Genomic DNA, 13,908 nt, shown 5'->3' on the forward strand with positions numbered 1-13,908 from the left:
GTTACAGAGGTCTGAACGTGGGCAACTGCTCCAACAGAAATCCCGGCTGCCTGGTCTGATTCACCTTTTAAGCTCAGGGACAGGGGAAGGGGAGGTACAGGTGAGCACCACCCAGGTGAGAGGGGCAGGGTCTCAGGGGGGGATGACACCCAGACAGGCCAATGACCTCTGGGCCTGAGGGGCATCCTTTGACCTTGACCAACCACACGACGCCTTGCTGGAATGATAAACCTGATGGACAGGACTCACTCAGCATGGGGGCAAGGGGGAAGGGAGAGAGGTACAGGCACACCTGGGGAAGCGACCTGGAAGTCTAAAATGGGACATTACAGCACACCGCAACACAGGGAGAATGGGGGCGGGTGTGAGGGCTGCAGCCCTCCAAGGGAGTTTGGGATCATTTCAAGGCATTCCAGATGATTTCAAGGCATTCCAGATGATTTCAAGGCAATTTTGGAGCCCTCTTAAGAGGATTCTGGATCCTTTCAAGGGGATTTGGATCCTCTAAAGGGGATTTAGGATCCTCCCAAGGGGATTTTGGGATCCTCTCAAGGGGATTTTGGATCTTCTCGACGGCGTTTGGGATCCTCTTAAGGGGATTTGGGATCCTCACAACGGGATTTGGTATGGTTTCGAGGGGATTTTGGATCCTCTCAAGGGCATTTGGGATGCTATCAAAGGATAGGAGCCTCCCGAGGGGATTTTGGATCCTTTCAAGGAGTTTTGGAGCCATTCCGAGGGGGTTTTGGACCCTTCCGAGGGGATTTGGGGTCATCCGAGGAGATTTGGACTTTTCTGAAGGGGTTTATGGCATTTCTGAAGGGGTTTCGGACCCTTCCGAAGGGATCTGGGGACAACCGAAGCGATTTTGGCTCATTCCGAGGTGATTTTGGCTCATTCCGAGACGTTTCGGTCCCGTCCGTCGGGGGGGCGGGACCAGCGGAGGCGCTCCGCGTTCCTATTGGCTGAGACGCGACCGACAGAGGCGCTCCGCGCTCCTATTGGCTGAGCGGCGGTGATTGACAGCACGCTGGAACTGGTCCCAGTATCAAACTGGGAAGGGCCCAGACTGGTCCAGACCCCCAAAACCCCTCTGGGGCCCCCCAGGAGGGGTTTGGGGGGGCTCAAGAAACTTCTGGAACTTTCCCTGGGTGAGGTCTGGGGGTCCCCAGGGAGGATTTGGGGGTCCCTGGGTGAAGTCTGGGGGTCCCTGATGAGATTTGGGGGTACCCAGGGCAAATCTGGGGGTCCCTGGGGGGAGTTTGGGGGTTCCAAGGGAGGATTTGAGGTCCCTGAGTGAGATTTGGGGGTCCCAGGGCAAATTTGGGGGTCTCTGGGTGAGATTTGGGGTCCCCAGGACAAATCTGGGGGTCCCTGGGTGAGATTTGGGGGTCCCCAGGACAAATCTGGGGGGAGTTTGGGGGTTCCAAGGGAGGATTTGAGGTCCCTGAGTGAGATTTGGGGGTCCCAAGGAAAATTTCGGGGTCACCAGGGCAAATCTGGGGGGTCCTGGGTGAGATTTGGGGTCCCCGCCCTCCATCCCGGTCTCCATGGCAACAAGGGCGGGGGCGGGGTTTCCATGGCAACGCCACGCCTACAGCGCCCCCCGCCCTGCAGCGCCCTCCAGCGGCCGCTTACGGTAATTACCCACCGCACTTTTAATTAACTTTATTGAACGTGATTAATTAATTACAGAGATGGTAAAACCGCACGGCGGGGGGGGAGGGGGTGTGGTGGGGAAAAGGAGAGGGGGAGGGGCGTCACGGGACCCCTCCCCATTCTCCCCTCCCCCCTCCCTCCCTCCCTTCCTCCTCCTCGCACCTATTGCTCGTTAATTTGGGGAGGGGGGAGGAGAGGGGGGAGGGGAGACCCCTCCCCACCCCCCCCCCCCCCCCCAAATTTCCAGGACATCCCCCCCCCCGGCCCATCCCCCACCCCTGGAGCCCCAAACTGGGAGCACTGGGGAGGGTGGGGGAGGGGAATAAATACAATCTTCCAATATATTAAAACCCCCCTGGGGGGTGCTGGGGGCTGTGGGGGGGGGAGGGGTGGGGGGTTGTGTTTTTGGGGTGTCCGGGTGGGGTCGTGGGGACCCCCTCGGGTGGGGGTCACATCATGCCCAGCTGCAGGAGGGTGTTCGCGTACATCATGGGCTTGACGTTGGGGTGAGGCTGGGGAGGGGGCAAAAAAATTAAAAAAAAAAAAAAAAAAATGGGGGGGGGGGATTCAGGGGGGTATTGGGGTGTCCCCCCCCCGCACCCCCAAATTATCAGCACGGACACCCCAAAAAATTCTGAGGTCACCCTGTAAAGGTGAGATTGAAAAAGAGCCCCCCCAAAGGGATGAGACCCCTCCCCAAAAAGTCCCCCCCAAAAGGATGAGACCCCCCCCTAAAAACCAATCCAAATAAACCCTGAGGACCCCCCCCCCATAATTATGAGACCCCCCTAAAAGTCGCCCCAAATCAAACTGGGGACACCCCCATAAAGGTGAAACCCCCCCCCCAAAAAGGATGAGACCCTCAAGAACCCCCCAAAAAAGATGAGACCCCCTAAAAGTCCCCCCAAAAGGAGGAGACCCCCCCAAGAAACCCCCAAAATAACCCCTGGACCCTCCCCCCCCCCCCATAAAAGTGAGACCCCCAAAGAGCACCCCTAAAAGGATGAGACCCCCCCTAAAAGTCCCCCCAAAATAAGCCCTGGGACCCCCCCCCCAAAAAGATGAGACCCCCAAGTACCCCCCCAAATAACCCCTGGGGATCCCCCTCCCATAAATTCGAGACCCTCAAGGTTTTTGGAGGGTCCTTGGATTTTGAGGGTCCCTGGGCAGATTTTGTGGGTCCCAGTGTGGATTTGGGGGCCTCAGGTTTGGATTTTGGGGGTCCCAGGTCAGATTTTGGGGGTCCCGGTTCAGATTCTGGGGGTGCCTGGATGGATTTTGGGGTCTCAGGTTTGGATTTTGGGGTCCCAGGGAGGATTTTGGGGGTCCCAGGGAGGATTTTGGGGGTCCCAGTTCAGATTTTGGGGTCTCTGTGTTGGATTTTGGATCTCCCAGGATTTTTGGGGGTCCCAGGTTGGATTTTGGGGGCCCCAGGTTGGATTTTGGGGGTCCCAGTTCGGATTCCGGGGGTCCCTGGATGGATTTTGGGGTCTCAGGTTTGGATTTTGGGGTCCCAGTTCAGATTCCGGGGGTCCCAGTTCGGATTTTGGGGGTCCAGAGCAGATTTTGGGGGTCCCGGAGCAGATTTTGGGGGTCCCTGGATGGATTTTGGGGTCCCAGGGCAGATTTTGGGGTCCCAGAGCAGATTTTGGGGGTCCCAGCGCCCCCAGACTCACCACTGCTGTGAACTGGTGGAAGTCGGGGCGCAGGTCGCTGCCCCGCAGGTGGATGTAGGAGCCCTTGTTGCCCATCTGGTCACTGCAGGGGACATTTGGGGACACTTGGGGACACTTGGGGACACTTGGGGACATCAGAGCACAACCCCCATGGGGCACTGAGGGTGGGGAACCACCAGGGATGGGACATTTGGGGACACTTGGGGACATTTGGGGACATTTGGGGACATCACAGCAGAGCCTCCGTGGAGCACTGAGGGTGGGGAACCACCAGAGATGGGACATTGGGGGACACTTGGGGACATTTGGGGACATTTGGGGACATCAGAGCACAAGCCCCATGGAGCACCGAGGCTAGGGAACCACCAGGGATGGGACATTGGGGGACACTTGGGGACATCAGAGCAGAGCCTTCGTGGGGCACCGAGGGTGGGGAACCACCAGGGATGGGACATTTGGGGGCATTTGGGGACATCAGAGCACAAGCCCCATGGAGCACCGAGGCTAGGGAACCACCAGGGATGGGACATTGGGGGACATTTGGGGACATTTGGGACACTTGGGGACAGTTGGGGACATTCGGGGACACTTGGGGACATCAGAGCACAACCTCCATGGGCCACTGAGGCTGGGGGACCACCAGGGATGGGACACTTGGGAGACATTTGGGGACACTTGGGGACATCAGAGCACAACCCCCATGGAGCACCGAGGATGGGGAACCACCAGGGATGGGACATTGGGGGACATTTGGGGACATCAGAGCAGAGCCTCCATGGAGCACCGAGGATGGGGGACCACCAGAGATGGGACATTGGGGGACATTTGGGGACATTTGGGGACATTTGGGACACTTGGGGACACTTGGGGACATCAGAGCACAACCTCCATGGGCCACTGAGGCTGGGGGACCACCAGGGATGGGACACTTGGGGACATTTGGGGACACTTAGGGACAGTTGGGGACAGTTGGGGACATCACAGCACAGCCTCCATGGGCCACCAAGGCTGGGGAACCACCAGGGATGGGACACTTGGGGACACTTGGGGAAGGGACTGAGGGGACAATGTGGCTGAGGGGACACCGGGCTTGGGGACATGGCTGGTCAGGGGACACCTGGGGACACGACTGAGGGAACAAGGTGGCTCGGGGGACAAAACCAAGGGGACAACGTGGCTCAGGGGACACCAGACCAAGTGACCAATGTGACTCAGGGGACACCGGGCTTGGGGACACTTGGGGACCAAACCAAGGGGACAACGTGGCTCAGGTGACACCGGGCTTGGGGACACTGCAGCTCGGGGGACACTGGGGACACCACACCAAGTGTCCCCCACACCTCACAGCGACTAAACCGAGGTGACACCGGGGGCCAAACCCAATGCCACAGCGCCACCCCCGTGTCCCCAGTGTCCCCGAGGTGTCCCTCACCAGTAGTTGGGGGCGGAGAAGACGGTGACACAGCGGCCATCGTGCGCCACCTCGTGCCCCGCCGTGTCCCCAGTGTCCCCCATGTCCCCAATGTCCCCAGTCACCCCAATGTTCCCCGTGTCCCCAGTGTCCCAATGTCCCCAGTGTCTCCCATGTCCTCAATGCCCCTAATGTCACCAATGTCCCTGATGCCCCCAGTGTCCCCAAGGTCCCCAATCACCCCAATCCCCCCCAATGTCCCCAATCCCCCCAATGTCCCCAATGTCCCTGATGTCCCCAATGCCCCTGATGTCCCCAGTGTCCCCCGTGTCCCCAGTGTCCCCAATCACCCCAATGTCCCCAATGTCCCCAAGGTGTCCCTCACCAGTAGTTGGGGGCGGAGAAGACGGTGACACAGCGGCCATCGTGCGCCACCTCGTAGCCCTCGGGCTTGACCTCGTGGCTGCGGATGATGAGCTCCAGGCGGTTCCGCTCCAGGAAGCGCTTGGTGACATCGGGGCCAAACTGGCAGCTGACGCCCCGCTTGCTGACCGACCGGCCGTTCTGGGGACATGGGGGACATTGGGGACATCGGGGGCATTGGGGGTGTTGGGGGAATCAGGGACATTGGGGGCATTGGGGGCGTTGGGGACATTGGGGACATTGGGGGGATTGGGGACATTGGGGGCATTGGGGGCGTTGGGGGCATTGGGGGCATTGGGGGGATTGGGGACATTGGGGACATCGGGGACAGTGGGGACATCAGGGACAGTGGGGACAGTGGGGACATTGGGGGCATTGGGGACACTGGGGTCACCGTGAGGACATTGGGGACACACCCAGGGGACAGCGGGGACACATCAGGGGACACCCCCAGGACATGGGGACAGCCCCAGGACCTCGGGGACACCCTCAGGACATTGGGACAGGGCAGGGGACATTCCCAGGACACAGGGACACCCCCAGGACATGGGGACACCTTGGGGACATCCCGGGGAGGGGGTCACAGCTCACCTGGGGCTGGGGGTCAGACCAGAGCAGGTCACACATCGGCCCTGGAGGGGGGGACACAGGGTGGGGGGGGTCACAGCTCAGCCTTGGGGACACCTTGGGGACATCCCGGGGGGGAGGGTCGGGGGTCCCTGTCCCACCTGAGTCTGGGGGCTGCCGGTTGCGCTCGATCTTGCGGATGTCATCGAGGGTCACCCCGTCCTCGCTGAAGAGCCCCCCGTGCATGATCTGGGGGGGACACGCCGTGGGGACATTGGGGACAGCAGGGGAACAGCAGGGTCACCCTGACCCCGAGGGGACAGGGACGGGGTCGGGGGGGGTCCCCATTTTGAGGGGGCTGCCAAAAAGGGATCTGTTAAAATCAATGGGGCTGCCAGATAGTGAGCCAGAAGAGCTGCCAAATTCGGATCTATTCCTTCCAATGGGCGCTGCCACATAGTGAGCCAAAAGGGCTGCCAAATTGGGATCTATCCAAATCAACGTGGCTGCAAGATAGTGGGCCCAGGGTGCTGCCAAATTGGGATCCACTAAAATCAACAGGGTTGCCAGAGAGCGAGCTACGCTACCAAATTTGGATCCACTAAAATCAACGGGGCTGCGAGAGAGTGAGCCAAAACGGCTGCAAAATTGGGAGCCATTAAAATCAACGGGGTATGACAGCTGCGAGATAGTGAGCCACACCGACTGCTAAATTGGGATCCATTCAAATCAACAAGGCTGCCAGATAGTGAGCCAAAGGGGCGGCTAAATTGGGATCTACTGAAATCAACGGGACTGCCAAATTGGGAGCCATTAAAATCAACAGGGCATGACAGCTGCGAGATAGTGAGCCACATGGGCTGCCAAATTGGGATCTCTTAAAAGCAACGGGGCTGCCAGAGAGTGAGCTTTGCTACCAAATTTGGATCCATTAAATCAACGGGGTTGCGAGATAGTGAGCCATAACAGCTGCAAAATTGGGATCCATTAAAATCAACGGGGCATGACAGCTGCAAGATAGTGAGCCAAACGGGATGCCAAATTGGGATCTATTAAAATCAACGGGGCTGCCAGAGAGTGAGCCAAAAAGGATGCCAAATAAAGATCCATGACTGCGAATGACAGCTGCCAGATAGTGAGCCATAAGGGCTGCAAAATTGGGATCCATTAAAATCAACGGGGCTGCCAGACAGTGAGTCACTACGGTGTGACAAATAGGGAGCCATTACTGCAAATGACAGCTGCCAGATAGCGAGCCGAAAAAAGGCTGCCAAATTGGGATCCATTACTGTAAATGACAGCTGCCAGATAGTGAGCCCGTGTGACAATGTCCCCTCGGTGTCCCCTCACCAGCACTTTGCCGTTGATGCACTGGGCCAGGGGCAGCCACTCGAAGACCTCGCTGAAGAGCGCAAACATCTGCGCCGTGTACTTGGCCTTCACCTCGCCCTCAAAGCCGTAGATCTGGTTCATGTTGTCCGTCTCGTGGTTCCCTGAGGGGACACGGGGACAACTGCCACCCCTGGGGACACCGCCTGGGGCTGGGGACACCGCCTGGGGCTGGGGACACTGCCTGGGGTTGGGGACAAAACCCCCAGAGTCCAGAGTGGGACACCCCCAGGGATATGGGATGGGGGACATGGGACAGGGAATGGCCCCAGGAGGGACAGGGGACAAGGGTTGGGGACAGGGGATGTGGCCCTGTGACACAGGACAGGGTCCTGCACCCCGCAGGGGACACAGGGTGGACACGACAATGGGACAGAGGGGACACAACGCCATGATGTGGCACCATGAGCTGGTCCTGGGGTTGGGGACAGGGATGGCACCAAGGGACAGGAATGGCACCAACCCCAAAATGACAGGGATGTCCCCAACACCAAGGGGACAGGGATGGCACCAACCCCAAGGGACAGAGATGCCCCAAACCCAAAGGGACAGGTATGGCACCAACCCCAGAGGGACAGGGATGGCACCAATACCAAGGGACAGAGATGCCCCAATCCCAAGGGACAGGGATGCCACCAACCTCAAGGGGACAGGAACATCTCCAAGGGACAGGAATGTCCCCAACCACAAAGGGACAGAGATGGGACAGTGACAAAAACTCTTAATTTACAAGGTCTGCCAAAAAGTGATCTGTAGAGTACAACGGGCAATGCCAAATAGTGATCCATTAGGGACAACTGGGGACAAGTGGGGACAACAGGTGACATCTGTGGGGACATGACCCACCCAGAGGCAGCCAGGGGGGGCCCAGGCCTCGCCCCCCAGGCCCTGGCAGTACCTCAGAGCAGCAGCAAAATGACAGGGATGGCACCAACCTCAATGGGACAGGGATGGCACCAGTCCCAAAATGACAGGGATGGCACCAACCCCAAGGGGACAGAGACACCCCCAAGGGACAGGGATGTCCCCAACCCCAAGGGGACAAGGACAGAACAGTCACAAAAACTCCCAATTTACAACACCTGCCAAAAAGTGACCCATTACGTACAACGGGCGCTGCCAAATAGTGATCCATTAGGGACAACTGGGGACAACAGGGGGACATCACACCCCCCAGAGCCAGCCAGGGGGGCCCAGACCTCGCCCCCCAGGCCCTGGCAGTACCTCGGAGCAGGTGGAAGTGGTCAGGGTAGAGCAGCTTGAAGCCAAAGAGCGTCAGGATGACCTCGACCGAGAAGGAGCCGCGGTCCACGAAGTCGCCGTTGAAAATCTGTCACCAGCTGAGGACAATGCCACCTCCCACGGGTGTCCCCAGTGTCCCCCCAGCCCTGTGCCACCCCCATGGGGACCCTCAGGGTGTGGATACGTAAGGGTTGGCCTCGGAGGGGAGCCCGTTGAGCTCGAAGATGTTGAGCAGGTCGTAGAACTGCCCGTGGGTGTCACCGCACACTGTCACCTTCTCTGTCTGCCAGGGGACACCGATGTCACCGTGCTGGCACACCTGGGGACAATCCCGGGGACACCCCCACGGGCAGCAGAACCCACCTCCTTCAACGTGGTCTCCACCAGGGTGGGCAGCTTGGCCAGCACCTCCTTCACCTGCACCAGGATCTGCGGGGTGGGGACGTGTGGGGACAGCAGGGGGGGACATTCTGGGGGGGTTTCGGGGGGATTCTGGGGGGTTTTGGGGTACCTGGTAGGCACATTTCCTGTGGAGTTTCTTCTGGTCCTTGTACCATTGCATCAGGTCCTTCATGAAGGCCAAGGTGACCTTGCCGTCCTCGAGTTTGGGGCCGCTGTACTCGTCCTCGATGGCTGTGGGGTGACAATGGGGTGACAATGGCGTGACAGCATTGGGACAGGGTCAGGGGGTGCTGGGGACCCTCGTGGTGGGGACTCTGAGAATTCCAGAGGGGACAAAAGCTCAGGTGGGCACCTCGAGAGGCTCAGGGGACACTGAGGGGGACACCAAAACCATCCCAGAGACCTCAAGGAACCCTCAGGGGACCCCAAAACCATCCCAGAGACCCTCAGGGGACCCCCAGATGTTCATGGGGACCCTACAACCCTTCCAGACACCCTCAGGGGACCCCAAAATCCTCCCAGAGACCCTCAGGTTCCCCCTGAGCCCCCCAAAACGATTCTTCAGCCCCTCAAGTGACCCCCTGAGCCCCCCAAAATGACCCCTGAGCCCCTCCTGAGCCCCTCCAGGTTCCCCCTGAGCCCGCCAAAGTGACCCCTGAGCCTCCCAAAATGACCCTCGGACCCCCAAAGTGACCCCTAAGCCCCTCCAAGTGACCCCTGAGAGCCCCAAAATTACTCCTGAGCCCCCTAAAATGAGTCTTGACCCCTCCAGGCTCTCCCTGAGCCCCCCAAAGTGACCCCAGGACCCCTCCCCAGCCCGTTGTGGGGTCTCACTCATGCTCTCGATGTCGAGCGAGTCCACCACGGAGCGCTTGTGCTTGTCGGTGGCCATGGCCCCCAAAGTGACCCCCTTGAGCCCCCCAAAATGACCCCAGAGCCCCCCAAAATGACCCCTGAGCTCCTCCTGAGCCCCCCAGGACCCCCCAGTCCCATTGTGGGGTCTCACTCATGCTCTCGATGTCGAGCGAGTCCACCACGGAGCGCTTGCGCTCGTCGCTGGCCATGGCCCCCCAAGGACCCCCCTGAGCCCCCCAAAACGAACCCAGAGTCCCCCAAAATGAAGCCTGAGCCCCCCAAAATGACCCCAGAGCCCCCCAGGACCCCTCCCCAGCCCGTTGTGGGGTCTCACTCATGCTCTCGATGTCGAGCGAGTCCACCACGGAGCGCTTGTGCTCGTCGCTGGCGATGGCTCTCTCGAACGCTTTCTGCTTGACGATGCGGTGACACTCCTGGTACTTGAGCTTGGCGTCCTTGTCGTTGGGCCTGACCTTCACCACCTGCGGGGACACGCCGGGGACAGCGTGGGGACGGCGTGGGGACAGTCCCTTGGAGAGTGGGGACAGCCTGGGGACAGCCCCTCGGGGTGCGGGGACAGCCAGCGACAGCCTGGGGACAGTGGGGACACGGCCTGAGGGCATGGGGACAGCCCCTCAGAGTGGGGGGACAGCTGGGGACAGCCCAGGGACAGGGCTTGAGGGTTTAGGGACAGTCCCTCAGGGTGCGGGGACAGTGGGGACATGGCCTGAGGGCGTGGGGACAGATGGGGACACACTGACCCCAGGATGGACACCCTGACCTCAGGACACAGACACTGACCCCAGGACGGACACACTGACCCCAGGACGGACACACTGACCCCATGATGGACACACTGACCCAAGGACGGACACAGTGACCCCAGGACGGACACACTGACCCAAGGACGGACACACTGACCCCATGATGGACACACTGACCCTTCCCCGTCTCTCACCATCTCGTAGTCCCTGAGGGCGGCCTTGAACTTGCCCAGGGCCATGTTGCTGGCCGTGTACCCCCAGGATGGACACACTGACCCCTCCCCTGACCCCAGCACAGACACACTGACCCCAGGACGGACACACTGACCCCATGATGGACACACTGACCCTTCCCCGTCTCTCACCATCTCGTAGTCCCTGAGGGCGGCCTTGAACTTGCCCAGGGCCATGTTACTGGCCGTGTACCCCCAGGACGGACACACTGACCCCAGGACGGACACACTGACCCCTCCCCTGACCCCAGGACAGACACACTGACCCCAGGACGGACACACTGACTCCAGGACGGACACACTGACCCCAGGACAGACACACTGACCCCTCCCCTGACCCCAGGACAGACTGAGTGACCCCAGGACAGACACACTGACCCTTCCCTGTCTCTCACCATCTCGTAGTCCCTGAGGGCGGCCTTGAACTTGCCCAGGGCCATGTTGCTGGCCGCTCTCCTGTAGTAGCCCTTGACGTACTTGCTGTCGAGCTGCAGGGCGCGCGTGGCGTCGGCCAGGGCGTAGCCGTAGCACTCGGTGCGCAGGTACGCCAGGCTGCGGTTGCCATAGTAGATGGCGTTGGACGGGTTCAGCTCGATGGCGCTGCTGTACAGGCGCACCGCGCTCTCGTAGTCCTTGCCTGCGCACACACACACACACACACACACACACACACGGGGGGCGGTCAGGGGGACAGGGGGCAAAAGGGACGAGTGGCCGGAGGCCAAAGGTCGGGAGTGACCAGGTCCCAAAGCTAAGGAGTGACCAGGTCTCAAAGGGTGGGAGTGACCAGATCTCAAAGGATGTGGGTGGCAGGAATCCAAAGGTTGGGAGTGACCAGGTCCCGAACGGTGAGGGTGGTTGGAGCTCAAAGGCTGGGAGTGACCAGGTCCCAAAGGCCGGGAGTGACCAGACCCCAGAGGCCAGGAATGGCCAGACAGCAAAGGGTGGGAGTGACCAGAGCACAAAGGCCGGGGGTGGCTGGAGCCCAAAGGCCAGGAGTGACCAGGTCCCAAAGGTAAGGAGTGTCCAGGTCTCAAAGTGGGGGTTGACCAGAACCTAAAAGTTGAGAGTGACCAGGTCCCAAAGTTTGAGGGTGACCACATCCCGAAGGGTGGGAGTGACCAGGTCCCAAAGGTGAGGGGTGGCCAGAGCCCAAAGGGTGAGGGTGGTTGGAGCACAAAGGTTGGGGGTGAGCAGGTCCCAAAGCTAAGAAGTGACCAGGTCTCAAAGGGTGGGAGTGACCAGGTCCCAAAGGCTGCGAATGGCCAGTGGTCATGTGCCCAAAGGGACAAGTGGCCGGAGCACAAAGGCCAGGAGTGACCAGGTCCCAAAGGCCAGGAGTGACCAGGTCCCAAAGGGTGAGGGTGGGCAGGGGGTCAAGGTGAGGGGTGGTTGGAACTCAAAGGTGAGGAGTGACCAGGTCCCAAAGGGTGGGAGTGACCAGAACCCAAAGGTCAGGAGTGACCAGGTCCCAAAGGTTGAGGGCGGTTGGAGCACAAAGATCAGGAGTGACCAGGTCGCAAAGGCTGAGGGTGGCCAGAGCCCAAAGGCAAGGAGTGACCAGAACCCAAAGGTCAGGAGTGACCAGGTCCCAATGGTAAGAAGTGACCAGAACCCAAAGGCCAGGAGTGGCTGGAGCACAAAGGTAAGCAGTGACCAGATCCCAAAGGGTGGGAGTGGCCAGACCCCAAAGGCCAGGAGTGACCACACACCAAAGGCTGGGGGTGACCAGGTGACAAAGGGTGGGAGTGGCCAGATCCCAAAGGTCAGGAGTGACCAGATCTCAAAGGGTGGGAGAGGCCAGGGCACAAGGTCTCAAAGGCTGGGGGTGGTCATGTGCAAAAAGAGACAAGTGGCTGAAGCACAAAGGGTGGGAGTGACCAGAGCCCAAGGGCTGGGAGTGACCAGACCTCAAAGGTCAGGAGTGACCCCACTGTCCCCTATAGATCCCAATCTGGCAGCCCCTATAGCTCCCCCATAGATCCCAATCTGGCAGCCCCTATAGCTCCCAATCTGGCAGCCCCTATAGCTCCCCCATAGATCCCAATCTGGCAGCCCCTATAGCTCCCCTATAGATCCCAATCTGGCAGCCTCCACTGTCCCCTATAGATCCCAATCTGGCAGCCCCTATAGCTCCCCTATAGATCCCAATCTGGCAGCCTCCACTGTCCCCTATAGATCCCAATCTGGCAGCCTCCACTGTCCCCTATAGATCCAAATCTGGCAGCCCCTATAGCTCCCCTATAGATCCCAATCTGGCAGCCTCCACTGTCCCCTATAGATCCAAATCTGGCAGCCCCTATAGCTCCCCTATAGATCCCAATCTGGCAGCCTCCACTGTCCCCCATAGATCCCAATCCGGCAGCCCCTATAGATCCCCTATGGATCCCAATCTGGCAGCCCCCACTCTCCCCTATGGCTCCCAATCTGGCAGCCCCCATTGCCCCCCGTTACCCCCCATGGCTCCCAATCTGGCAGCCCCCATTACCCCCCATGGCTCCCAATCTGGCAGCTCCCGTTACCCCCCATGGCTCCTTATCTGGCAGCTCCCGTTACTCCCAATGGCTCCCTATCTGGCACCCCACATTAACCTCTCTGGCTCCCTATCTGGCACCTCCCGTTACCCCCCGTTAACCGCTGCGGCTCCCAGTCTCGCAGACCCGTTATCCCCCGTTAATCCCCGTTAACCGCCGCAGCTCCCTATCTGGCAGCCCCCATTATCCCCAATGGCTCCCTATCTGGCAGCCCCGTTACCCCGCACTGCCCTCAGTGGCTCCCTATCTGGCAGCCCCCATTCTCCCCCTTGGCTCCCTATCTGGCACCCCCCGTTCCCCGCCGTTCCCCGCCGCGGTTCGCTCCCCGGTACCCCCCGTTCCCCGCCGGTACCTTTGAAGAACTCGTTGGCTTGGGCCTTGAGCTCCTCGGCCCGTTCGAGCTCGGCGGAGCTCGGGGGCCGCCCAGGGCCGGCGCCGTCGCCGCTCCCCGCCCGCTCTGTCTCCGCCATGGCCGGGCCGGAAAGCGCCGCCGCCGCCGCCGGGCGCGGCCGCCAAGCGCCGCTGTCGCAAAGCCGCGGTGGCAGGGGGGAGAAGTGTCGTAAACCGGGGGGGGCAGAGGAGCGAGCGGGGATCGCGGGGTCCCCGAGGGTCCTCAATGTCCCCAAGGGTCACCAGAGGTCCCCAGGTGTCCCCAGGGGTCCCCAGGTGTCCCCTGGGCCCTGCCAGGTGTCCCCATCACCCTCCTGTCCCCTTGTGTCCCCATCACTTCCCGTGTCCCCAATGTCCCCAGGT

At 60.4% G+C, this 13,908-nt stretch overlaps 1 protein-coding gene across 1 annotated transcript; it reads right to left on the reverse strand.

Moving 5' to 3' along the window:
* Positions 1-1,905: 1,905 nt before the first annotated feature.
* Positions 1,906-13,625, reverse strand: PPP5C (protein phosphatase 5 catalytic subunit). Its single transcript, XM_058822863.1, has 13 exons — positions 13,508-13,625; positions 11,017-11,258; positions 9,959-10,106; positions 8,879-9,000; positions 8,731-8,796; positions 8,552-8,650; positions 8,350-8,455; positions 7,087-7,229; positions 5,898-5,985; positions 5,761-5,801; positions 5,132-5,310; positions 3,336-3,417; positions 1,906-2,171 (listed from the first exon to the last, which is right to left on the reverse strand). The coding sequence occupies exons 1-13, from the start codon at positions 13,623-13,625 to the stop codon at positions 2,109-2,111; spliced, it is 1,497 nt and encodes a 498-aa protein (XP_058678846.1). The 3' UTR covers positions 1,906-2,108.
* Between the last annotated feature and the right edge of the window lie 283 nt (positions 13,626-13,908).

This window comes from Ammospiza caudacuta, chromosome 35, assembly GCF_027887145.1.
Source record: "Ammospiza caudacuta isolate bAmmCau1 chromosome 35, bAmmCau1.pri, whole genome shotgun sequence".
Lineage (NCBI taxonomy): Eukaryota > Metazoa > Chordata > Aves > Passeriformes > Passerellidae > Ammospiza > Ammospiza caudacuta.

What these genes read in the sequence shown, in the direction of transcription:
- PPP5C (XM_058822863.1), bottom strand. Translation starts at nt 13,625, where the DNA reads ATGGCGGAGACAGAGCGGGCGGGGAGCGGCGACGGCGCCGGCCCTGGG. An exon ending in GCTCGACATCGAGAGCATGA is followed by an intron (nt 9,001 to 9,958) that starts GTGAGACCCCAC and finishes GTCACCCCACAG; the next exon opens with CCATCGAGGACGAGTACAGC. An exon ending in CCGGCAGCCCCCAGACTCAG is followed by an intron (nt 5,802 to 5,897) that starts GTGGGACAGGGA and finishes CCCCCCCTCCAG; the next exon opens with GGCCGATGTGTGACCTGCTC.